The 27,143-nt window shown below is 39.1% G+C and overlaps 2 protein-coding genes across 3 annotated transcripts in view; one reads left to right on the top strand and one right to left on the bottom strand.

Moving 5' to 3' along the window:
* The window catches only part of LOC132967026 (gamma-interferon-inducible lysosomal thiol reductase-like), a 68,618-nt gene that overhangs the window by 5,045 nt on the left and 36,430 nt on the right, over positions 1 to 27,143 (bottom strand). The gene's annotated exons all lie outside the window — the stretch shown is intronic.
* The window catches only part of pde4cb (phosphodiesterase 4C, cAMP-specific b), an 88,182-nt gene that overhangs the window by 28,767 nt on the left and 32,272 nt on the right, over positions 1 to 27,143 (top strand). Inside the window, exon 1 of one of the 2 annotated variants that reach the window (XM_061033922.1) lies at positions 11,525 to 11,872. The exons of the other annotated variant lie outside the window; for it this stretch is intronic. Coding sequence (XP_060889905.1) covers positions 11,556 to 11,872 — 317 coding nt within the window. The 5' untranslated portion in view covers positions 11,525 to 11,555. Of the gene's footprint in view, positions 1 to 11,524; positions 11,873 to 27,143 lie in introns of those variants that run through there. 2 annotated transcript variants of the gene reach the window in all.

Below are 27,143 nucleotides of genomic sequence, written 5' to 3'. Positions count from 1 at the left end.
AGGTATCCTTAAATGACTTCTTTCCCTGATTTCCAACTCTATCCACTATCCTATCCCTAGGCCCAAAAAGCCCAAAAATGAATCTGACATTTTTTTTTTTTTATTAACTTGACCTTCAAGGGGGGGGCAGGGGGGGCCTAATATAATGGTAGGGGAAACAGTGAGCTGTGTGACATTTTATACACAAGTCAGAATCTGTGTCATATTCAGAAATTCACTTCATATAGTACAATGAGTTTTGCTACACTGCAATGAAATTAACACCCACACCAAGACATAGTTATCATTTCAATAAAGGATTAATCTGTTTTTTTCATTTATTCCTAACAGAATTTAAACAGCATTAGGCAAGATTTAAATGTTAACAGAAGCCCACCTTAACAGCTTGAATCACAATAGGGTGATGTAAAGAGGAGGATGGGCCATGTTCTCTGGTCGAGATGATAATGATTAAATCTCATTAGATTCTGCTCAGACATACAGAGACGATGGCGGATTCTCCTGTCCACACAGGAAGATGCTTGACACTTAACAGCATAATATCAGATTTTATTAACTAAGCCAATGTGTACTAGACGAAGAGCACAATTAAGTCCTGCCCAGACCACAGGGGAAACAAATCATTACTCATCAATGTCCTTGTATTGAATGAAAGTGTATTAAATGAAGATTGTTTTTATTTAACTGCATAAATTAAGATTTTTTTTTTTAACTGACTATGAATCTGGTCTGTAATGCAAAGTTTACCATCAGTAGACGGTGACTATTTTCCAGAGAGTGGAGGTGCTGACAGCTCCTCTCAACAATCAGATGGTTAACACAAGCAAATTCAGAGGAATGTCATTAACACAATATTCTTTGTGAATCACACCTTAAATTGGGGAGATATCAGCAAATAATCACAAGTCAAGGGACCATCTGCCCCAGTTCATTCTTTGGACGGTGTCATGTTAAATAGCGTGTAAATATTGTTGAGCACCAAGTTTTCTGTGTGGTTTGGCTAAAACTTTAACAAACTAGCTTTAAGATGTCTCCATTCTCAATGTCTGTAATTTAATTTTTTTTTAAATTATATCAGACAGCAGAAACTCATTAATTTTCTTCTTTTAGTCTGGTTTCTTTTCTAATAAATTGCACTGAAGATTGGACCTCATTAACAACAGTTCTCAAGAGTACATTTTCTCCTAAAACCCACTTACAGTACGCCGTTTTTAAGAAGACTCTGACAACCAACCTTTTCTTATCTGGGATTTCTTCTTGGCAATAAGAACAAAATCCAAGAAAACTCAATAGCACTCTAATGCACATTTGATATGCCAGTCCAAAATGATATGCTATTGCATTTTTCTTAATTTAGCACTTTTATATTATCAAATAAAATCTGATTTACTGTAAATATGGTCATCTTATAAATATATCTATGATTATAAACTAAGCTCTTAGGTAATAATTTTTAATCAAGCACTTATTCACAATGAAAAAAAACCTACTTTTAGACACGGGTATTTAAGTAACACATGTGTCACATGTTCCATTATTTTATAGGGTGTGACCTCTAGGATAAAGGTAGGCCTCAGTAAAATCGTACCGTAAAAATGGCTAGTTTCTCTTTGATGTTTCCAGTTATTGTTCTTTAGATACAACTTATTTAACTTCATCTTGTGTGTGTCTTCATCTGATTACTGAGATGTTCATAATTTTTGATGACAGTGCTGTCAGAACGAGTTATTTCATCAGTTTGTTGTCTATAATTTGTATCCACTACTGACGCTACTAAATATCATCTAATTAAACTCTATTCACTCTGTAATGTCTGGAATATGAAACACAGTGCTAATAACCTTTTTTTTAGTACCAATAAATGAATAAGATGAATATAGAAACCTTTAGCTGGTAATGTTGCAGATGTCAAGAGGAGAAAAATAGCACGAGGCTCCAAATGTCATGTTTCAAGGAGAGTAATAAAAAACATTTTCCCAAAAGGCTGAAACCCCCTAATGTTCCGACCTTTTAGTGACAGTCAGCCTCATAGTCTCACAGAGGGTCTTCATCCAGAAAGTGAAACATAACATGACCTTCTTGTTGATACATTATCAATGAACCAGCACCCTTGGGCCCATCAAAAGGTTTGCTCATTCATGAGGTACTCTTTGTTTTGGATTAGCCTTTTCTTCCTATGGTGTCTTGTGAATGGATGCTTTCACTGTAGTTTTATTTTAATTATGGAGGGCTTATTATACTGTTAATTGGAGAGATTGTTGACACTGAAAATAATATATACGAAAACATCACATATGATTGAGACAGTGAATTAAATAAACAAGATACCAGCACAGCCCACTCAGCCTCGGTTATGTATTCGGCATTGTTTTGTTTTCCTCATTGTTAGATACTTAGGACTCTCATGACACAAAAGCTGATCCTACCTTCTGTTCCATGTCTTCATAGTTTATTTTGAATAATGATGAGAGTAGAGATATATACAGTATATAAACATTATCAGAATGTTTTAAAGACATATACCCTGATATCATCTACAGGACTTGATCAGAAAACTTGGAGGTTGACCACCTGTCAGTGCTGCTGATGAGCAACGTGTAGTGTAAATGAAGCAGCGTCATGTAACAGCAGCAGATTGGACATGTGTAAATGAACTCTCTTCAGCTGTAGTAACACATTCTGGTGCTACTTTCCTCGCTATCCGGTGTTAAAACATTCCACCTCCCGACAGTCACAAACATATGCCGTTTCTAAATAAAGCCAATCCCCTAAAGTGGTCTATATGTTCTTTGTATCGAACTAGCGGTCTTGGATTTCTCATTGGAAGCACTATGGAAATAAACATTATGCCCGTTTCTGGACCTCATTCTAAAAGAGATCCAAATGGTGTCCTTTCTTATGGTGTCGGCTGGTTGTTTACATCTGAACGTGCATCTTCTTTTTAAAAACATTTTTTTTATATATATTTCGTTGAGGTTTCATTGTCTATAGCTATCAACCTTTACCTTGTCAACCTGGTTGTGGTAAATATTTATGCACAACTTCGCTGAGACCAGAGAAAATTACTCCTTCCACTCTCACTCAGATTATTTCCTCTGACCCTGACACATTTATGTTATACTATTGTAAGTGATGAATGCTGAGTTTATTCAAGGAGATGAATATGACACATGGTTTATACTGTAAAAAATATATACCCTAGAGACGGCAAAGACATGATTAAGTCTGCCTGCTGTGCCACTGAACCCGTGCCTGTTTAGGTTGAAGGAGTTACGTAATCCGTACAGTGGTGGGTTCTTTTTAAACCCCGTCTTTTTTATTCTAACCAGGTGATGTGTTTTTGTAAAGCCATGTGTTGCTTGGAAGTGTGAAACTGTCTGAAGGTTTTGGAGATGGTAGTGCGAGGTGAAGCTATAATCCATGTTTCATAGATGGATAGCTTGACTGTTATCTTGATTTTTTTTGGAGCATTTTAGCCTTCATTGGATAGGACAGTTGAAGAGAGACAGGAATCATTGGGAGAAGAGAGAGGCGGGTGACATGCAGCATAGGGCGGAGGTCGGATTCGAACCCACTGCCGGTGCAACAAGGACTATAGCCTCCATACATGGGGCGCAACATAGCCGCTAGGCTATCCGGCGCCCCAAGTTACTAGAATTTGTGGTTTAAAATGAGATAAGGTACGGGATAGATTAGGAAAGGGCACCAACTGAGTGACTGAGGGAGCAGAACACAACATTTCTTACACCCTTCACACTGTCTTTGTAGAGCAAATCTACTGAGAGGGTGTCAGACTATTAGGACATGGTGTGTTAACATGGGTGTCATTTGTTATAGCATTAAGATTCAGACTTTGACTTTGGTCTTATAACTTTTTTAACACCTCTTTAACAAGTCATACAGACAGAGATCACACTCTTACTCACAGGAACACAAGTAAACCATTGCATTTCGTAGTACGGGATGGGATAAAATGATGCTGCAAGTTCAGCTGTGTTTTGTTCAAACTTTATTAGTAGATATGTCTTATTTCTGCGCCAGAGTTGAAATCTTTTGATAACACAACTGTCTTGACTGTTAAAGAATTACAACATTACTCAAAGAAACTTTTTGTTATGCTAAATTGCACTATAATGTGGTATGTAGGAGTAAAAATAGCTTTAAAGTATCTTCCCTGTTTTAAACAAGAACTTAAACAAATATTTGTTTTAGTTTATCTCGCTTTCTCTCACATTCTCCATGCATTGTGCAAAGCCTCAAAGCCTCTGTCACTGTTGACTTTTGCCCCATGGTTTAATAAGCAAACATTCAGTGATGGCCCAGCTAACAACACCAGAGAGTCAATTAGTCAATGTTTATAGAACAAACTGTGCCATATGGGCTTCTTTCCTTGTTTTTCTTTCCTGATCTTTTTTTCCAGACAAAAAAAAGTCATAGAGAGTCAATTCAAATATTTTCTCTTAAATAAAAAAATATTACGTTTTTTTTCTACCTCAAACCTTTCATGAGGTGTTCCTCAAGGAACCTTCCTGGGTATTTTTATGTATTTAATCTACTTTTCAGTATTAAATATAGCCATAATGACTTTAACATTATTAACTTTTAAAGGATTTTTTTCCCTGGACTTTTGGAAACATTTTTTACTTACATAAACTCTGTTGCTGCAGGCCCCGCTCCACACAAGGTCACCAAGCGGAGGTAGAGTCTCAGATGTCCTGTTTGAATAACAACATACAGTTTGCCATTGAGGAGCTCCCCGTTGCCTAGGAGATACAACAGACCCTGACAGACAGATCTGATGCTGTGTGATAAAAGGTGTCATGGTTGTTTCTTTTTCTTGCTATATCTGGCCAGGTGTTTATTATCAGTCACTTCACTAATAATAAAGTATAGGTCTCTGTAAACTCTAATGTAAGAGAGAAAGACTCAGTTAGTCCTTGATGTAATAGACAACAAATAAAGCATAGTTTAGTTTGTGAGAGAAAAATGTTTCATGAGCTGCATGTGGCTGATAGAAGTTTCTCAGAACATGATGCGCTTACTAGGACATATGTGATATTCATGGTCACCTCAAAAGCAAAATCACACTTTTCCTGTTGTATGTTAGAGGGATAGTTCAGCATTTTTTAAGTTGGGTTGTATGAGGTATTTGTCAAGTGCAGACAAAGAAGCTAGGCTATATGGCTATACAGACAGGGTCGTTTGCTCAACTTACTTAAGCTAATTTAAAGAAAAACTGAGCTATAAAAACAACGTAAGGGTAAATGTAGGCTATATTGAAAAAATTAAATATATTGATTAAGTGAACGTATTGTGCAGATCATAGGTTGTATCAATATCCAAAAAACAAAATATGACTCGTCTGGTTTTTCAATTGAATTTGTGAAATTTTAAAGATGGTTCGTAAAAAAAAAAAAGAGAAGTTGAATATGTCAGGGACCTCTGGGCGGTGAGTGCCGCAGACTACAGACATGACATGTGTATGCTGCTGGTATCCTCTGATCCAGAAAGGTGTGAAGTACTGTGTTTACCTAGTCCCACTTGTAGCTTTCAATAATATCAAAATTCATGACATAACTATAAGTCTACTCAGCAAAATTCATGTTGAGTTGTCACACCATAGACGCAAATGACTGATCAGCATGCTTGAGGGGCAAGAGCATGTACTGTAAGTGATGCACCGAAGTAGAGCTAAATCCAAGTGACTTGCTAGCGGAAAAGTAAATTGCTGTTGATTTTTTATTTACCCCGACCAATTTTTAGCTCAGTTTTTCTTAAAATTAGCTTTAGTGGAGCAAACAACCCTCTCTGTATGGCTGTATAACCTAGCTTTCGTGGCTGCACTCTGGCCGGTCTTTTCTTAAAGGGGCCACACTGACCAGCATCTCTTGTGGCTAATTACTATTGACAAGTACCTCATTAAACATGTTTAAGTGCATGTGAGATAAATCTGCTGCAAGGGAATACATTAATGTCTGTATAGGGTTGTTTACCATTAGACATGCAACAATTTACCATTTGCTACTGCTGTTTTATTATCTATACTGCATCGTAATTGCTCGTCAACATTTTACACATTGTGATCCTGAACACACAGAATACACACAGGACCCTGTAAGAAATGTGTTGATGGCAGATTTCATTTATATTTCGCGTAATTATTCCCACAACATCAGAAACAATCAAAATGACACAGTGAATAATTCCACGAGGCAAAAAAGCCTGTCCTCCTTAATTATTACAGTCTCCAGACATGCTGGCAGGATCTATGTTAACTAATGCTCTGGGTGCTCAACAACAAATATACATTTATGTACTTGTTGTCTTTGCTGGAATCCTCAGCTGTATTCACTCATGCGTGCTTAAAGGAGACTGAGACAGTCCTTATTAATATCAGTCGGCTTCATTATCGGTGATTATTTATTATAAATCCCACTCTCTGTTGCATGAGAGCTTGTGAGTGTGGGTGCTTGTGCATGTGTTTCTGGGTGTATTAGACAACACACGCACTGAAGCGAGCATGCACAGAGGATGGTCTGGAAACAAACAGAAACAGTAACAAAAGCTTTCTGTCTCTCAGCCCTCTGCCCCTTTTAAAACTCAGTTTGAATGTATCAGCAAATGCAGTGAAATAAATCTGTGGAGTAGGTGCGCTTTTGTGCATCCTGTGTGTGTGTGGAACAAGCTCAGTGGACATGTCATTGTGAACTTGTATGTGTTTCTAATGGGTCCTCTAATTATCAATCAATCAATCAATCAATCAATCAATCAATCAATCAAACTTTATTTATATAGCACCTTTCAGACAAATTAAATTGCAGTTCAAAGTGCTTAACAAGAGTGCCGAAAAGTTATTGACGAAAAGTAGTTTATAAAATCATTGATAAAATCATTGAGAGACTAATGCACACCAATAAGAATTAAAAATAAAATATATGTATAAAAATAAAATACGACACATAAAAGCAACAAGATATTAAAATAAATACATAAGAGGAAAATATTTAAAATTGTAGTAGGATAAAAAGACAATACAGTAATGTTAAGATTTGAATTGATATAAAACACTATATAAAAGCCAGACTGAATAAATGAGTTTTAAGACTGCGTTTAAAAAGCTCGATATTCTGGGCTCCTCTCAGACCCTCACAAGCTTTTCTCCTGACTTCACCGCATTTTTAGACAAACAGACCCCTGGGCGCTAACTGTACTGCAAGATGATTTGCTATATAAACAACGTGCGCACTGGGCGTTAAAATGACAACTCTGTCAAGAGGAAATTGGTAAAAGACATACGCGCTGCACGCTATGGATGCTTTGCGCAGGGTGTATGATAGTACCAAAAGTACCGGTATATATCTTGAAATGTTTCCAGTCAAACAGTTATTCAGTGACAGACCCAAACAAGACTCTGTTAATACTCCACAACAAGCTCTGACAGACAAAAAATCAGGAAAGCATTGATAGCCTGGTAAGAATCTCTATCAAAACATAGGATTCTGGCTTTGATCCAGCTTTCGGCCTTTACCACAGAAACTAGTCCAGAATGAGCCTCTTCATATTCCTGGCTCCCCCTGTAGCTGGCTGGGACTCGGATGTATCCATCTGGACAAGCTTATCATGGCTCTGTGTGTTGCTTTTATATGTAACCTTATATCTTTTCCCTTTTTTTCCCTTTTCATATCATTTGGTATTTCAGTTGAACAACAGATTCATCTCTCAATACAAACACAAAGTCGAAAAAGAAACTTTAAATGGAATATATGAATATGCTCTGTATGTTCTTACTGACAAAGATAGAAACCAAAAGGGAAATTATCATACAAACAACATCACCTAACACTTATTTTCCTTTGAGTCATAAAGCACGCTTGTGTAGTTTTTAAAAGTGAAGACTTACCCCATATCGTTAAGAATTGTCTCACATTAACCCCCTAAAACCATACCCCGCTGCACCCACTCATTTCACTGCCTTTATAAGGGTTTACTTCCTAAGTTGTTATAAAAATCACTTAAACGTTACTAGAACAATATGTGGTAATTGTGAATAAGATTAACATTGCAGCTTTGATCTTGTCCATAAATACATTTACATCCAAGTACCATTATTTGATCCTGCACAAAGTACCAGTAGAAGAATCAGTGATTAAAGGAGCCTAACTGCTGAGATTAAGTGCTTAGAAGAAGAGAGAAGCTTTCAATGCTGGCTTAGGAAGAGAGAAGAGCATCAATTAAATGAAGTTGTATTTTTGCAGTCACGTTGTTTCCATCTCTTTTACTTAGAGTCCTTGGTTGAGAGTGTGAGAGGCACTGCGATGCAGTTTCACCTACAGATATTTGAGCTGTATGGATGAAGAAGTAAGAAGTAAAGGCTTTGAGGCTTTTCAGGTATTTAATGCAGGTTTTTCTGTGTTTTTTGTTTGTGTGTGCGTGCACCTGTGTGTGTGTGTTGGTTGTGGGAGGAAGACGTTGTATGTGACTCAGCCGAATAAATAGTTCCACATATCCTGGCATTAGTCACTTTAAGAGAAGAAATGGGATTCAGCTTCTCGTCTCTCCACCCCATTGACTCAGTATGATAACCGTTTGATTGACTGTGCCCACGCTGTCTACAGTTTTTATGTTTTCAATTATATTCTCCCACTCAGCCAACTAATTCAGTCAGAGATGAGATGGTAGACTGAGTTATGATGTGGACTCTTTCCAGGGTAAGAGGTTGAAAACGAGCTGTGGTCTCCCATGCTGGAAAATATAATTTATTTATTCAAATTTTCTCCAAGTGATGTACATTCTGTGGTATTTTTCTGATAGGCATTTGTCTGCATAAGTGTGTGTTTGTGAACGTGCATTAGCCCCATCTGCTGGTCACTTTGGCAAGACTTCATGCAAATGTTGGACTAGTTTTATGTTTTGCCGTGAAGATGTAAAGGCATTGTTGTCACTGTTTGATTGCCATTAAATGGTCATGGCCATATGATGTCTGCACTGTACACAGATCACATGTCAAAGTAGGCCAAAAGGCAGTAAAAAAAAAAAAGTAAGAGGACCTGGTATTAAGTAGTAAAAAAAAGTAAATAATTAAGGGTGCACCGTTCGATCGGCATGTGACTTGAATCGGCCGGTTTTCAGTCTGATGGGTCCTGATCTGTGACCGGCCGGTCCTCACAAGTATAGCCGATTTTAGGCCGATCACACAAACACACACGAGCCGTTTCATGCACTGTGGAGCGACACAAACACTAAGGGACGGACACACACACACACACACACACACACACACACACACACACACACACACAAAGCTAACATGTCGACAGTGTAGACGTGAGATACCGATCAGTGGAGGAGAAAAAGGTTCGACACAGGAGGATAAACACACACCCCCTCCCCACCTCGCTGATCCGCGCGTCTGAGCTGCCCATCTGAGCTGCCCATATGTAGGTACATGTAGTATTAGGCCTGTGTGCGCGCTCCCGCGATGTCTCTTTCTCTCTCTCTCTCTCTCTCTCTCTCTCTCTCTTTCTCTTTCTCTTTCTCTCTCTCTCCCTCTCTCTCTCTCTCTCTCTCTCTCTCTCTCTCTCTCCCTCTCTCTCTCTCTCTCTCTGTGTCGCTGGCTTGGGGAGCGCAGAACATTAAAATATTTAATTAATATCTCCGTAATATTATTTGGTTACGGAGGGACACCAGTGTATGAGCACGTTTAGAAGTAGCCTATAACTTTGCAGGAAATATTAGGCTATTGATTAATATCGATATTTAACGGATAAACATGATTTAAACTCGATCACAAAGGCAGAGAGAGACAGATGCAGACAGGTGAGAGTCTGTAAGTGAGTCAGGGAGAATTCAGCTGAACAGAGTAAAGCAGTGAACTTCTCTGTTTTTAAAATTTGATCTTTTTATGAGATTTAAAACCTAAAGGGATAAAGAGTGTTACTGGCTGTGTGAATCTCCAGAATGTGAAAATGTAATGCAGAGAATTCAGTTAATGTTTTATTGTAAAAGATCATTGAATACCTTTTGTTTTGTTTTTCTTTACATAGACACTTCCAACATATAAATAATGGCTTTAAACTAAAGTACAATACAGACCTGTACCTGTAACAAAGGGTTTGATTTTCAAAATCTTCAAGTGCAGATTCATTTGAGTGGGCATTAGAGATTGCCATTGCAGCAGTTTTCATATTTTTTTGTAACAAAAAGTTACGTAACAGTCAGGTTTTATTATAAATATATTAAATCAAAGACATTTTCCATTTTTTCTTTGCTGTTGCTGTCAATAATAGAGCTTTAAAGACAGAAAATCGGTATCAGCCAAAATCGGTATTGGCAGGTCAGAACAGAACAAATCGGAATCGGCCAGAGAAATTGCAATCGGTGCGTCTCTATAAATAATGAAAAAGTTCTAATAGAAGATTGTAATATCAGCACATGATTCACAAACGCAGACACAAATGTGTTTTATTAAACCAGCTCTTACAAAACAATGTTTTCTCAGACCCAAATTACTGTCATAATCTTCCAAGTTAAGGGTCATATTTGCTTTTGTCTGCTGTCATTTTAAGATTAGCAGTGATAAACATCAAGACAGATACTCCTTTCACCCATATCCAGCTGACACAAAGTCAAACATTGCAACCTTTATGATCGCTGAAGACCTAGTTAAAGTGTAAGCCTATTTGATGTATGAATACATGAGGAATTTGTTACATGTGAAGTGTACTGACTAAGTATTGAGTAAAAGACCTGAACTGTTACTGTAGTCATGTAAGGTAAGAGATACATGAGTTTACAGTATGTTGCTTATCAGAGGGGTAATGTTTATGTGAAAGCAGATTTAGGACTTCAGTTTGTGTATTTTGGCTCATTCCCTGGGTTTGTTTTGGGTTGATGAAGTTTAGGTCACTGCTGTCTGTGGGTCAAAGATGAAACACTGGTTGATCTCACTTTTTTCCATCACCCCTTAGCCCTGCTGGGAAAGCCCTATTCACTTGAGGAATAACTCAAAGTTGAAGTGACAAGTCCTGGGTTATCTGTTATCTCAAGCAGGCTCTGTTTTTAGAAAGAGAGGGGCCCCACTGACCAGCATGAAGAAAGTCTTTCAAGGCTGCAGCCTCTGTGCGTGTCTGCATTGGCAGAGATGTAATCGTGAGTTTTTCTTTTCTGCACTGATGGACTGAGGAAGGAGAGAGATGTATGTCATTTAACTCCTGCATGAAGGGGGTGCTGGACCATGCATCTTCATCTGTGTTATGAGCTAACAACGCTATAATTCAGGCCTGGCCATATTTAGGCAGGGCTCAGTGCTATGTAAACACAGCTTTCTGCTGAAGGGAGGGCTCACTCCTGCACTTGTGTCAGTGTCCATCAGTGTTGCAGAAAGCTCTGTGAGGAAAGGCAATGACGTTTTGCAAGCTGTAAAGTAAAAGAGGATCTTGAGACCTTGGACACTAGCGGAAGTGTTACTGATTATTTGCACGACAAGACAAGACTACAAGACTGAAAGTTTTTTTTTTTTTTTAATTCCCTTGAAGAATGCGGCTTCTTTGAGATGGATGACTACCTGTCGGGAATTTGAGTGCTACATTAGAGATCAGCGTTGGAGTTCAGCCTTTGATAAACTCTTTTACAGCAGCATGAGTGAGGCCCTCTGGGAAATCTCCGGGGAAGCTGATTGCTTCCCACTCAGCAGCCCTCAGCCCATCCAGCTAAAACCACGGTCAGCATCTGGCTCGCCTTGTGGATCCCCGAGGATGTCCCCTTGCGACTCTCCTCGAAACTCACCTCGCCACTCTCCTGTGCTATTCCGCAAGCTCCTCATGAACCGTAGCATTGCACTGCAAAGGCGCTTCACCTTGGCACACACACCCAGGTAATGGGTTCATCAAAAGTCCTTTACTGGTCAAGATTTATGTTGTTGTGTCTCGAGAAGTTGTTCATGGATATCAGTTGAATTTCCAAGGTCTTAATCTGAGATATTTGACCCTGTTGTACTTTAATAAACTCAAGCACATGCATTTGTTTTGGGGGCTGATAGGTAATAAAGCATGTCTCAGTTTTAGAAAAGCTGTTTTCTACGTCATCAAATGAATGTCATGGGTTTGCCGATGGGAAAAAAAGGTCTATTGTCTGATGGCAAGGTAACTGGGAAGCCATGATTTCTTGACGTGGGGATCAGTATCATATCAATGGACTTAGTTGTTCTTGCAATGAAAGAGGGTGCCTTGTTTGTGCCTTAGGTGTTCGGTGCTGTGTTCAGCAGGCCTGGCACAGGTCAGATAGATGTGGTAAGGATCTTGGCAACTGATAAACTGTGTGTCTGACCTGAGGTTTTCGTTTATAGGAGTTTATAGGAGGGCTTGCTTACTGCAATAACAAGGCCGATGCCTAATGCTGTATCTTCATTTATTCTCTTATCCCTCATGACTAAAAACAGGCATCATGTAGCTTTTTTTAGGTTGGGACAGATTGAGCTGATTACATTTAGAAGAATGTGACATTGAATAAATTAGCATAATTGTTTTTTTGTGTAATGATGCAGACACAATTTTACAGTTACTATTTATATAATATTTTTTCTTTTGCCTTAAAAACTGAAACTATCTCTTGGCAGTACAAGCAGAAGCAGTGCTGGCTTGTAGTGACCTAGAAAATAGATTTTCCATACACAAATCTTTGACCTGTAGGTCATTTGAGGAAACTAAATGCGAAGCTTCAAGGGAGGGAAGTAATGTTTTAACCCCTTGCTTTCATATTCTTGTCTGTAAACAAACAGGAAAATGTAAAGGGTCATGATGGTGATGGGTGTTGACTTATTTAGCAAACAACTGTTAATTTTAATTATTTTAAGAAAATTATTTATAATGCTTTACCACCATTTGTATAACCTCTTACAATCACCTCAATAATATTATCTTAAGTCATGAGGACATGTTATCTGCAGAGATCTTCAGTTTTTTAAACAGAGGTGTTGGCCTTTAAATGCCTTATTTTTTAGTTTCACGAACACATAAGAGTAGAGCTAAAAGTCAGAATTAATATTATAATTTGATGTCACATGAACATGACCTACCACAGACATCATCCAAACCTTTGCTTCCTCTCACGACTTCATTAATCCCTTTAAAGCTGGAGCCCATCCAACCGACAACTTCCTTATTAAACTCAGATGAGAAAGCGGCCCTTGACAATCTAACTCACAGCCCCTTTTCAGAGGAGTGAATGTCAAGTTAACCAAGTTCACCATCTGTGTCATGGAGTGAATTATGCAAATACTTTATTACTTGAGAACTCTGGTTCATGGAAGTCCTATAGGTGATGGGATCCTTTGAGCTTGATACTCTCAATATAAAGGTTACTGCTTGTTTCTCCAAAGTGGCCGTAACATTGCAGTAATTCACTTCCTGTACAGGTAAACTATAGAACAAGCTTAACCAGTTTAACATTTACATAAAATGTTAAAACACTGTGAGGACACACCAAAAACAAATGATTTACTTTCAATTCACGATGACATGAACCTGTTTTCACCCGACAGTGTTTGGCACTGTTGTGCCCCTGTCTGTTGTTTTAATAAGTATTGGTTTGCAGTTATTGTGTTGATGGAGACAAACTGCACTGACCTGTGATAATTGTATTGATGTGTTGGTACTGTGTGTGATGTAAGGGATGCCAATTTCTTTATGTGCTATCAGCTGAAGTAGATATACTCTGTCTATGCAGTCAAGATGATCAACCAAACAGAGTTTTAAAGAAGAGTCTAGTTTCTTTGGGAGGGCCACATTGATGGCACCTGAATGTAGTGTTAGTGGTGGACTCTTCCACTTGAAGTATAAAAGGACTTTGCAAGTTCTTGCAGTGTGTGAGACTTGAGCTTATCCTCTTTTATAAATTGTTAGTATCAGAGAGGGTTTCAATGCTCAGTTTTTCATATTGCATTGTGTACGGGCAGTAGATTGTGTTTTCTGAGTGAAAAAGTGCCTGTTTATGAAAATGTGCCACAACATCTCAAACATTGTTCCCTTGTCAGTTAGAAAACTGAGCCAGGCTAAAATCCACTGGATGAATCCAAAGATATCAGAGGACTGAAGCAGTGCCCATTTTCTGTACAAAACCATTCAGTTTAGTGTCTTCAGCGGTCAAGTAGTTCAACTTTCGGAACACCGCCGCGCTCGTCACGGTCACTTCTCACTCACCGACCAAACAAAATAAAGATGGGCAGGAATTAATATATCAACTTTGTCTTCAAAGTTATTACCAAGGGAACCGGAAGAGCCGCAAGCCAACCGTCGTAACCTAGCAACAGTAAGCACTTGTGAGAAGTTCTCTGAAATCTATGTTGTGGGTGCTGCTAGGGAAAAAAGTTAGTGGTTTCAGGTCCTTCAGTTATTATGCTAGCTACTCTTTGGTGCTAGCCATGGTAAAATTACAACTGAAGACTGAGGGAATAGTGCTGTGTTGAAATACATTAACAAAATGATCAGTCTCCTTGGAAGTTGCAGTTGTGCAACGACCATTCATAATAAACCAGTTTCTGCAACTGTTATTACCTCAATTTATTGTTCACATACATTTACTGACGACATGCGGAAAGAGTGATACCACATTAACAAGAAAATCATGTTTGTTCTAACATTAACCTCAGTTTAGTTTGCAGTGTTCACATAGTGCTAAGGGAAGTGGTTGTGGTGACTGACTGTTTTCACAAAACATTGATCTTCTTATCTGAAGCTGAAGTGATTAAACTTCAAGTGCTGGCAGATAGAAACATGGCTCTGCAACCGTCAAAAAGATACCAACAGATATATATTGTAGGGAACGTATAGTCTTGTACAATACTTTACATGTTTGCATTTTTACATCTTCTCTCATTGAATTAGTAAAAAAAAAAAAAAGACATTGCAGAAGTTGCATATTATTTTTCCTGTGGTCTGAGTTTGCTTGGATAGCCATAAAAGTGTCTGAAGTAAAAACAAAATAAGTCTAAAAATAAGTGTTCTGTCTGAAGGGCAGAGCATTAAGTTGTCATTACTTAAAATAACATCAACGGATATTCCTAAGACTTTTAATTCAGGGACATAATCGTCACAGCTCTGTATTTGTGAGATGTCACTGCTGTCTGCTGAAGGTTAAATCACTATTGCTGGGACTTTGTTGTGTTTCAGATGGAGGATGTGTATATGGCAGGAGTGTAATTTCACCTCTGAGTCAATAGACTCGCTAAAGCTCTATGCAGTGTTCTAGCCTCCACGTTGCTGTCATTTAATGTGTGAAAAGTTAATGAGTACTGAGAAGTTGTGAAATTTTTCTTCACACTCTTATACAAATATAATTTTCACTCTGGCGAACTCTCACGGAAGCAGTTAGGATTTTACCTCAGATTTCTTTTTTCATGTAGAGTTTCAAAGGTAGAACAAAACCTCACCTTCTGGATCCCCCAGGTCATCCCAAATTAACATACATTCATGTGCCAATACCTAGTTGTGAATACTTGTCAGTTTGTCCTCCTTATTATCATTTTTGTATTTAAACTGGAACTGTAATTATTTATCTGACGGACAAACTGACTGAGACAAAAAATATGGCAACGACCGTATTTTCATGATAATGATAGTTTTTTTTTAAATTCTTGAAGCAGAAAGAAAGAACAATAACACATGGCTACTTTGTCACTGAAACATACATAATCCATTATCTTTGGATTATAGACTGTAGGTTAACCAAACCGAGATAGCTAAGGCGTCATCCTGGGCTCTGAGAAGGTGCAATAATCATTTGTTTCAGTAGATACAATCTTAAATCAAATCCATCATAAAAAATATCTGTTGATTGATCTGTAATCAAAACTATAACAAACATCAGTTTAACATTTTTTGCAGTGCAAGACTGTGTTTGGTACTTCAGTGTAACAGGTTTTGCTGTGAATTCTCACATGCCCTTTAGTTCCCTCATACGCCCCTTGCCAGCCTGCCCAGCACCAACACTAACAATAAACCCCTGTAATGATGTAGCTGCAGGGCAGCAGAAGGAGGGTGTCGGGTCAGGTGGCCCGTTCATCTCACGTGTCAAAGAAGGCTGAGCAAAGCTAGCTCTGCCAGACACAAAAACACCCGCCAGCCACACAGTGGAGTCAGATCCCTCTTTGGCAAGTTGGAACACAGCAAAATGTTAAGCTGTCTAAATGTTGGAGCAATTTCAGTCTTGCAAAGCTCAGAAAGAGGCATCACTCACTGCTTTGACTGTGTCTTCAATATTTGGAAATGTTGCTTGAAAAAAGGATCAGCCTTGGACAACAAAACTGTTTCAGATGAACTCCTGCATTTGTGTTGACTTTGGATGTCCTGTACACAAAAGATTTCTTGACAGTTTCCGAGGACTTGGCGGGCTGTCCTCAACTTCCACAGCGACCTCAGGGGACTGCACAAGCTCTCACACTGTCGGAGGAAGAGGTCAACCTTGCTGACGCGATACCCTGCAGTGTCATTCCTCTCAGCAAAAATTCAGCTCTTCCTCTTTCCTGCAAGCAGAGTGAAGGACCGACAGAGAAGCCGGCTAACACAAAGTTTTCAGACTTCTCTCAAGAAGAAGACCATCTGCATTTTTCTGGACAGTCCGTGCTTAAGTACCCTTTGAGGAATGTAGTCAGTGTCATGTCTGGAATTGGCACAAGTATGTAGAATGACAGCAAACCAGAGACTGAAGAGACAACTTTGGTTAATCCCTTCATGCAGCTGTGTTCTCGGTTACAAAAGCTCCGATTCTGCTTCTTTCTTCTGGAGAGACTAATTGAATATCACACGCCAGTCTGCTCTGTTGAGGCTTGCCAGGAGCTTCCCAGTAAGAAGTCTGTGAAAGTTCTCATTGGTTTTCCCTGCATCCTGAGGCACTGAGGATTAATCAGATGTGGCCATCATCTGCCTTTGTTTTTGTTTCCTACCTGGAATTTTTCTGTGTATTAATTTAACACATTACAAAAAACCTCATGGGTACACTCAAGACGTTTCACAGGAGAAAAACCTCAGACTGATTTTCAAAAGTTCAAGAATCTCAAAAAGAGGCCAAGTGCAGATGTTCTAGCTATTTTCTTTACAACACTGACAGTCTCATGTGAGTCAGGAGTTCAAGGAAAAATGAACAAAGATCTCCGACTGGGAAGGAAAGGGCCGCAGACTGGTTTTGGGCACGGTAGAAGACACTCGTGCTTGGGGTATGTTCCTAAACTTTGCACCCTGCATGTTTGCAGCACTCATCTCCATGAGAGGGAGGGTTCACACAGCAGAGCGCAGTTACACGCTCTGTAGGGTTACAGCAAGTCCATTTAAAACAGATCAGTGTACATTTAGTGTTTAACACACCAGTGACATCACATTGCACTGTTGATGGCTGTTACTGATTTTTTATTTTATTTCAGGAGTTGCTTGATCTTAATCGATCTTAATCTTTGAAAAGTGATTGAGAGAACTAGCATGTATTTGTTAATAGAAAGTGCTTTATGATATACTGAATCCTCTATTTTTGGATATCCATTGTCCTGATACAATGGAAGTAGATTATGTCTATGCTGCCATCTGTTCACAGACTTTCACAGGCGGAAGAACATGTGTGTGGTTTGCCGAAGTAGTGCTAAAACAAAGGGGCTTGCTACAGAAAAGTAAAGCGCTGTGATCTTTTTTCAATGTAGCATACATTTATCCCAATGGTGATTTCTAGCTTGGTTTCTCTTAAAATTTGTGAAATTATTTGTGGCAAATGTATCCGTTTGCTGCAATGTATAGCTTAACTCTTGTGCCCATTTTCTCAATAGAGGGGCTGAGCTGACCAACATATAATGTGGCTAATATACTTACTATTGACCTCATACAACCCCACTTCAAAAATACCGAACTATCCCTTTAATTTGACATACAACCTAGTTTGTAGAAGTACAAATATAATGTAATTTGATATCTAAAAAATGAATTGATTATGAGGTTATGGTGTCTGGATGAACAATCGGAGAACAGGTAATTTGTGTAAAGGTGTACAAGTGTAAACCATAAACCAGTTCAATAGAACATTAACCATTTATTGCTTCAATGGTAGAAAATGCACCAAAATACAGTGTAGTAGAGTGTGTAACAAAGGTTTTTTTTAATCTTATATCCACGTAGCCTGCACACAATTCTTTCAGTTTAGGTAACCGCTGATGCAATGTTAACATAATCTTAACATTTTAATTTTAAGGCAGAGTAAAAATAAAAAAAGTTTTTTTTTTTGGAATAGAGAGGTGTTTTTATTAACTGAGCTAAGAGAATAACATCTATGTGTCAGGTTTGAGCTTTAGTCCTAAAGCGTTTTTCTTTTAAAGTTGTCTGCCCGAGAACCACTCTGGTTTCACCTCTGTGTTAATCACTCTCCCTCCTCACTGTCTTTGCCTCCTTCGTCAATAGGGTTCTTTGTCTTTTTCCTATTTAGTTTCCACCAATACTCCGGATCCACATTTCCACGTCTATGATCATACCCTTACTGTTTTAACCCATACCTGGTGTGTTGATTTATTACATAGTAAAAGGAAGACTTACAGGGAACCAGTATAGGGGAAATGTTCCACACTTGGAGTCTTAACGGGTATTTAATCGTGCTAATGCAGTCTGGTATAAACATTTTGTATGCATATTGGGAGAAGTGTGTGACTTTGCGCTTTTTGAGCTTTTCTCTTTTTTTTTCTTGTCTTTTGGCATTTTACCCAACAGCTTTTAAGAGGAAGCTTATTTTATTTGTGGCAAGTTTCATTTAGCAGACTTCCTGTTTTCAGCAAGATGACCCTGAGACAAAAGTTTCTGACTGAACAGAGATTAGAATCTGAACTGAATCATGCACATGCAGCAGTTATCTTTTTTTTGTAAGTGATTGTGCCTTATATTGTGGATTATGCATTTTTACCGACCCTCTGTGCATTGAGGGTTTTTATGCCATCGGTGTGCTTCATACAATGTGTTCAGTGTGTGAGCAGAGGGAGTTTGTTTTTGGTTAGAAGGCCCCACCTGTTGTTGCTGATCTACGATGAGAGACTGTGGCATGAACACACTACTTGTCTATTTTTTGTATGTGTTAGCACATACATGTTTTCCATGTGTTCATCTATAATGGACAGAATGGATGAATGTTTAAGTGTGTTTCTTAAAGGCTTTATATGCCTCTATATATATTTTTCACACTTAAATATAATAGAACTCAAGTATATCCTCTGAAAATAACTCTGTGAGTAATGACTGTCTACAATGGGTGTAACACCCGAGTCCCACTGTCTGTGATGTTTTCCGAGTTTTCCGAGTCATATTTTCAGTTTGTTTACATCACCGGGACGGCTGGCTGACTCCTCCCCTCGCGAATAAAAGTTGTTTAATTGAGGGACTAGAGAAAAGAAGAATAACATACTGTACTCACTGCTTAACTGCGTTTCTAGATCACGCTCATTTCGTGTAAATTTACATGCAGTGTGAAGATACGAGCCTAATAAAGATTGCTAGCATTAGCATGCTAACACAACAATGCACTGCAAGTTGTTTTGGTTTCATGCTGGTGCTCCAGGGCGACATCTGCTGGATCAAAAAATTGCATATAAAGCCTTTAAACAATGTGTTATGTTTTTGTGTTTTCCGTCTTTTGTTCATGCTTGTTCCTGTCATCAGTCTTGAGCATTTAACTCGGCAGGGATTAGTGGGCACCACCCAGCTCTGCTGCTCGGTCAGTGATTGACTCACCCTCCCATACCACATCCCAGCACAACCACAAATACATGCCACACCTTCACTGTATCAACCACCACAGGAAACATGCCGTTGTAGAAGCTGCACACTAAGAATTCTACCTTATTTATTTCCTGACAAATAGAAGTGTATTTTATTGTGGCACCTGTGACTGCCTCTCCAATTTTAAAGTAGAAAATCTGCCTTTAAATGCAGAGCACATTCGATACAAATTTGAAAAACAAATGGACAAATTGAAAATAATTCGAACCTAAGTCATAACACAAAACTGGAAAATAAAACGGCTGAAGATTACAGATCAAAGCGATGTGAAACAAGCGAAATGATCTCTGATCTCCATAATTGAGCCAGCATGGTCAGTCCCTCATTGGTCCTAGCTTATAGACCAATGAATTCCTAGCAAGAGCCTCCTTCTTGACCCAGTACAACCACAACAGAGCATGAGTGATAGGTGGAAAGGGGGACAATAACACAACAGACCCCCAAAATAAACCCCCGAGCCTGGAATAGTTCCCTAGCCCCGCCAGCCTGGCTGCACATAACACGTGAATGTGACATGTGGTTCTCGTATTGCGTGTATACACTCACCCAAACAAACATTCACATACCCTACCACAGCCACCCGTCCCATAATCCATATTGATTGTTCCACCAGAGTGTCGCTGTTGGTGCTTTCAGGCTGTGTTGCCAAAGTAATTGTTGTGTTTTCACTTTGAGTGGAAGACCTGTTAAGGGAGAATCTGGCTTGATTCAGTTTTGCCCTTGAAGTTGAGATGTGACAAGGAGTATGTTTGTTTAGGGTCTAATGCTGGAAAAGGGTGCTCTATGGCTGATGGTCTCAGCTTTGTGTGTGGAAAATGTAAATACCCTATTGTCAGGGTTGGAAATTAAAAAATCAAAGAAAATTATGTGATTATGTTGTCCATTTAAAAGTCTTGTCGTTTCTCTTGTTAACCTCGGTAAGAAGAGCTTTGCATCTTTTGCTCGTCCTTATTCTTGTGGTTGTGCTTGTGTGTTTGTTTCCTCTGATATGTGAGCATACTTTAGTTGTCAGGCACAGAGTGACCTCTGCTGGAGAGTCAACCCACCTTCAGGAGACTAAATCTGCACTTTACTCTGACTTTACTTACAAGTTAACTAAATATAAACACTCTACATAACTTGGTTTTACTTAGTTTGCACTCGGCGAAGGTGACTTTGGGTGTTGTTTGCAATGTTGAAGTGTGCTTGGTCACTTGTCTCAGACAAATAAAGAGTAAAGCCATGAACAGACACTACCCTCTAAAATAACACAGCATGTCCAGGTTGTGTGTCTTTTGGGTGGTGCAGCAGAGGCTGCATTATTTCAGCCCTACACACACTTGTAAATAATGAGTATGAACTTACCAGCATGATAGACTGTTAAAGCCAATGTGAAAATTACTTTATCGCTACAAAATCAGAGTTACAAACCAAAGCTATCCATGAAGTTGCAATGTGCAAAAATGAAAGTTTAACATTTCTGATAAAATGAATCTTACTGGGGTTACATTTAAATCAATCATGCTCATACCAGGATGTGAACTTCACATAAACACAGCACACAACAATTTTAAAATGTACCTGATCAAACATTCAACAGCTGTCTGATAAGCTGCTTTTGTTTGGTTTATTAGCTGTGAAACACTAAATACCGGCCACAGTGGTAATTAAGGGAAACAAAAACCTTCGTATACTGCAGTCAGGTTAGAGTGTCACCATAAAGATTTCTCCACTAGGTGGTGCAATTCTATCTCTGCTCTTCTGTCACTAAATTAAATGCACCATATAGGCTACAAGTGGAGATAAGCTTTTGGTCTTTCAGAAAAGCTACAATCGCCATACATGATCATAGTCTGGAGGATATGTTACTGTGTCTAAATAAAGAATTGAAATTGCTGTGAAACACAAGTAAATAAAAACTTTAAAATTAGGATTGGGGTTGGAATTTGACTTGAAGAAGAATAAACGAAAACTTGGATATTTCTTTTTTTTTTTCATACCATCAGCAGAGTGACTGATATTTTAATTAAAGGTCATAACTTCTATAAAGTATATGTTCATACAGTTGCACCCAGTCGTCCACATGCACAGAGTTACATGACACTCTCTCCTCACAGCTTACTCTCATTACTAGAGGTGATGTTGTCATAGGAAGCAGCAGCCAGCTGGACTGTAGAAGTCATTTGGCTGGCGGATACAGTTACACCGCGGCCTCTCAAACAGCTCACTCTCAGCAAACCTCCACCCCTGCATCTGTTATGAGGTCCAACATGTTTCTCAAGCACGTGGCAAAATGAGGGAGGAGAGCATCGGAGGGAAGGGTATACAAGGTTTTTATTTTAGACATCTCAAAGTCATACTGGAAATCAGAGCGAGAAACCACTGGCTACGTTTCTTGGTATTAAAAATGGACACAAAGAAAAAAACATGGAAGATATCAGGATGAGAGAAAGGATGTTTGGCAGGCACGTCTTTGTGTTTTTTTTATGGGGGGTCTTTGGTTGTCTGGAGGGTTTACTCACACTATTGGACTCTCACATCAATCAGCCTCACTGGAAAAGCTCATGCCAGAGTGTCGAAAAGGTGATTCTGAGGTTTTGCTGGGGTTTTTACTTTTGCAGAATTCAAGAAAATAGATCATAGCCAATGAATCTAAACTTGTTTTGTGGTTTTAAGGGCTATCTTATGTTAACCTGCAGGGTTCCTACGTTTTTCAGGATTATGGAGAAGAGTTGTGTTTTAATTTCTTGAAAGACTGGAAAACAAGTCAACCAAAACTGTTTCTTGTCATGTTGTGCACGTGTATTTAGTCTCTACTTATGGATGAGGTAATTGTGTTGGCTTCATTAAACTGTGATTGAAAACAATTGTCAATTGCAGCTGCTAGTGAAGAATTTCAGATGAGGGGTCAGCTCATCCAAATTTGAACCCCCCCAAAAAATGTAGATTTCTGCTTTTGGTTGGTCGCAAGTTGTCCCAAAATGAAGATGTTCCCAGGTGAGTCTTTGTTCATGAGCAAGAGGTAGCCAATTGGTACAGCAGATTCTGACCCAGTTCCACTGGTGAAAGGTGAAACAGGGGTCGACGTGAATGAGTGCAGTCACACAGAATACAAAGTAGCTTAAGACTGCAGTTTGTTCAGGTCCGGTGATGCATGGTAAGATGTTGTTCATGTAATCAGTTGCTCGACCATGCTAGAAATAGAAAGTGTTTCTATCTGATCCCACTGGCCACACTTGAAGGTGAAGTGACATGCCAGAGGTCATAGTGACGAGAGAGAAGTGATGTTTGAATATGGGTTTAAAGTTGCACATTTTTGTACAGTCTCCTCTGGAAGACATTCAGTTCTTTTATGCCTTTATTTGATAGGACAGCAGATGGAGTAGAACATTGGGAGAGATAGTGGGGAGTGACATGTGGGAAAGGAGCCACTGATCGGACTGGAACCTGGGTGCCCCCTTGTAGAGACTACAGCCTCCATACATGGGGCGTGACCTAACCGCTAGGCCATCTGGCTCCCCTTACAAGCACCCCTCTTGGATCTATGTGGGCTGGAAACTTTCATAGCTTGTTTTGTCTCCACAACTGCAGGAGAATCTCTTCTGTATGGTCCTGCATTGTTTTCATATTTCTAAACAACTGAGTCATCAGCTGGCCCCAGATTTAGTCTCTTGTGTGCCCCATAAAACCGTATCAGTCCAAATATAGGATGACTCTGGTTATAAGAGGTTTTTGGAAAAACAACTTTGAGAGGACCAAATCGTGTTTTTATTAAAGAAAAATGTATTTCAAAAATAATGATGACACAAATACATAAAATGAGGTAAGATGATTGTTTAAATACATTTAATGTAAAATCATGTTTTTCAGCATCTTTATATTAAATACTTAAACTAAATTAATTCCTCATTCAGTCATCTTTGAAGACTTCACAATCATGGATTTCTCATCTTTCTTTCTTGAAAAAATACAGGTGTTTGGTCAGCGTTGCCCATCTGCTCCAGGGGATATGAGTGTTTATTTCTTAAGCTAATCACTCAGCCCTGAATACACAGTAGCTTCTCTGAAGTCTGAGCGCAGGTGCTGCATACCCCCGTTCTGTTTTTCAGAAAAATAGTCACACACTCTCCTGTCAATCTCATGATCACCACGGTATGATTTTCTCTGACTGTCAGCTTTTTTTAAGCTGGTCTTTTGGGGCTAACCTTCTTCAAACATTACGCTCTTCATCACCCTATTTCTTGGTTGCTTAACAGTTGTATAATAACTCTGTTGCATTGGTAACCTACTGTATATCTGAAAATTGGCATCATCAGTTGTCGGTTAACTTGACCTCCTTTGAGCCACATGGTTCCGACGATCACCGTGTCCCCCCCCGGCACTGCAGCTGTGAGTGATGGCTTGCGTCAGTCATGAGGGGAACACCTGCTGTACGGATACGTGGCTTTTTTTCAGATAAAAATATCATACATTTCGACCAATATGGTAATAAAAGCTGTACAATCTGGTATTGCCCTGCTGATATTAGTCAGCCTGTAGCAGATAACAGATCTTATAGAACACATTTTTAATCATAGTTAGGCAATTCTTTACAAGGCTGTAGTATAAAGGCCTACATTTAATTAAATGTAGCTGTCTTAGTGAGTTTAGTTTACATGAAAAGACACTTCTGTTAGCCAAATCATGGCTAAGATTCGAGGCAAGTGTTGAGAAAAATTAAAGGCAGCAACAGTGAAGTAAATACGGTCAACTGGCACGTTGAACAGAAGCAAAAAAAAAAATTTGTGACGATAATTTTAGCATCTGAAACGGTCTCCATATCTTCAGGACATCATCTTTTTGGTAGCTCTCCACGCAACACGTTCTTTTTGACTGGCGTTTTAAAGCTCCCCCTTCCACCATCTCCTCTCCCATGTGCCCATCGACACGTCCAACTCGCTCGTCTGCCCTGCGTGTCTCAAAAGACAAATATTTGCCTAGCATTTCGACAGCAGCTTGCCGATCAGTTGGTGAGATCAATGGGTCCAAAAAGTCCATCCACAGCCTCTGGTGAGAATGACTCGTGCTACTCTGCCAGAAGTCTCTGCAGGCTGGAGATCAGAAATGTCCTGTTAATTATGCGGTTACATCGGCTGCTGTGTGTGAAAAAAATCACTATTAAAGTTCCAGTTTTAAAAAATCAATAAATATGTATACATTGATTTAAAAACATTTTAATGCAATCACATGAAATATTCAAACAAACATAAGGTTTGTAAGGATACATAGAAAGCTGAAGGGTGTGAGGCCGTTGAATGATGGTCAAGGATTTGGTTGCGAGGACTTGAAAGTAGTTTTAACTTGTACTGCGTGCAGTAAGTCAAGCTTGTGTGTGTGTGTGTGTGTGTGTGTGTGTGTGTGTGTGATTGCTAGGCATGGCAACAGTTAAAAAAAATGATACCCACAGGTGTTATGCTGCCTGAGAAATTTCCTGTTAAGAGTGGTAGTTTCAATAACACATACACCACACATCTACCAACGACAGCACATATAAATAGCCACACACACACACACACACACACACACACACACACACACACATACATCACACAACTACTACAACCAAACCCCCCCCCCCCCCATCTCTCTTGCTTACACACATACTGCACATACGCATGCACATACTTCATGTCTTTTTAAAGCCTCCATGTGCTGGCGGAGACACACAAAGCGAGTCTTAGAGAGACAGAGGGAGGGGAGCAGAGAGGAGGGGAGGGAGGAGTATATCTCCAGAAAAGAGAGAAAGCTGAGCTCTGAACTTCTCATTGTGGATTTGAATCAAACAGCCTCAACTCCCTGTGCTCAGCTCTCCAAACTGCATTAAACAGAGTGTTGCTGGAGAAATGACTCTAAAAGCCACAAGCCTTTGAACCGCCTTCCTTTCTTCACCCTTGACTGGTTTCTGAGTGGCGGCATGATGCTGAAATACATCGAGGAAGGCTTCCCTCCGCCTGTCTATGGGTCAATGGAAACCTGGTGTGCTGTGAAGGGAGAGGAGAGAGTGCGCCTACGAGTGGAGGAGCGCCTGGAGGAGGAAGAGAAGGATTAGCAGAAAACAAAAAAAAAAAAGGGAAAAGAAAACATTCTCAAACATGAGTTTACCGACTAACTGTGTGTATCTGGCCCCCTCGGTCCAGGATCGTTACTTCACAGTGAGGAATGGGAATATCTGTGGGTCACCGTGTGCTGTCAACCGGCCAATTGACATCGTGCAGAAACGCAGGCGGTAGGACAGATGTGCTTCAATTCAGATGTCATAGTTCCAGAACTTAGCACATGGCTGTCTTTTCTCTTTTTAAATACGTTTCACAATTCTTTCACCCACATATAGTACATTAAGATAATTGTATTATGTGGTAACAGTGATTTATAGTGATATAGTAAAAGTCTGTATGTCCTATGGTAACATTTGCATTAGATGGATGATCGCAACAGGATGGGAAACCCGCAAAATATGAATCGTAAAAATAAAGCCATGAAGTTAGTTACTATATTATAGATTATGTCATGAGAGGTTTTCTTTCAGTGAAGTAAATTAGGCTCTTTATGCAGCTGTGTTAATCTTAATACATCCACCACCTCTCATATGTCTGTAGCAATCCGCAATATTATCAAGTTGTTTTTTTAGGCAATAGTTGGTTAAATTTGGTGCTTGACAATTAACTGAAGAGTTTAACTATTACTGTTATTATTAAATAAAATGTGTAGTTACAACATGACTGACCGATAATATTCTTATTTCCATGTCAGGGGTTACAGGTGTGGCTGGAGAGCGATTTCCCTATCTTTGAAATTTCTGCTTCTGCCAGATTAAAAGTTAATCAGTGTTGCTCAGTATGAACTGTTTTCTATAGCGACCTTGCATTTGTATCTCCTTATGATTTTGATATCAATCTTACTTGATGTACAGAACAGTCAGTCTGTGTAATGCACGCTTGAAGTGACCTTAGGGTACTTTTCCCAGTACTTAATGAGTATTAATTATCCATTTAATGCCTTTTAAAGAAACAGTGTTATACAGTCATCCTTTTCAGAATCAGGTTTGATCCTCTTTTCCTTAATTGCTTAATGATAAGCTGTCATCTGTAAGAAGAACATGAGTCAGAATTGCATTAAAAGAGATTGTTAAAGACTGAATAAATTCTCTTTACCTCTCAGAACTAAATAATTTGAATCCTGTACTGTATGTCAAAATTACATCAAATCCACGACAGCACAGTGTCCAGCATAGACTGAACAAAATATGTGTGTGTGGTTTACAAGTAGTTGGTTAGGGAAACTGGAAGAGCTGAATCAGGATCTGCTGAACATCTGTGGGTTTCTGTGGCGTGGAGC

The sequence above is a fragment of the Labrus mixtus genome, chromosome 3 (assembly GCF_963584025.1).
Source record: "Labrus mixtus chromosome 3, fLabMix1.1, whole genome shotgun sequence".
NCBI classification, from domain to species: Eukaryota; Metazoa; Chordata; class Actinopteri; order Labriformes; family Labridae; genus Labrus; species Labrus mixtus.
Note: the sequence above shows the minus strand (reverse complement) of the source record. Positions and strands in the feature narration are given on the sequence as shown.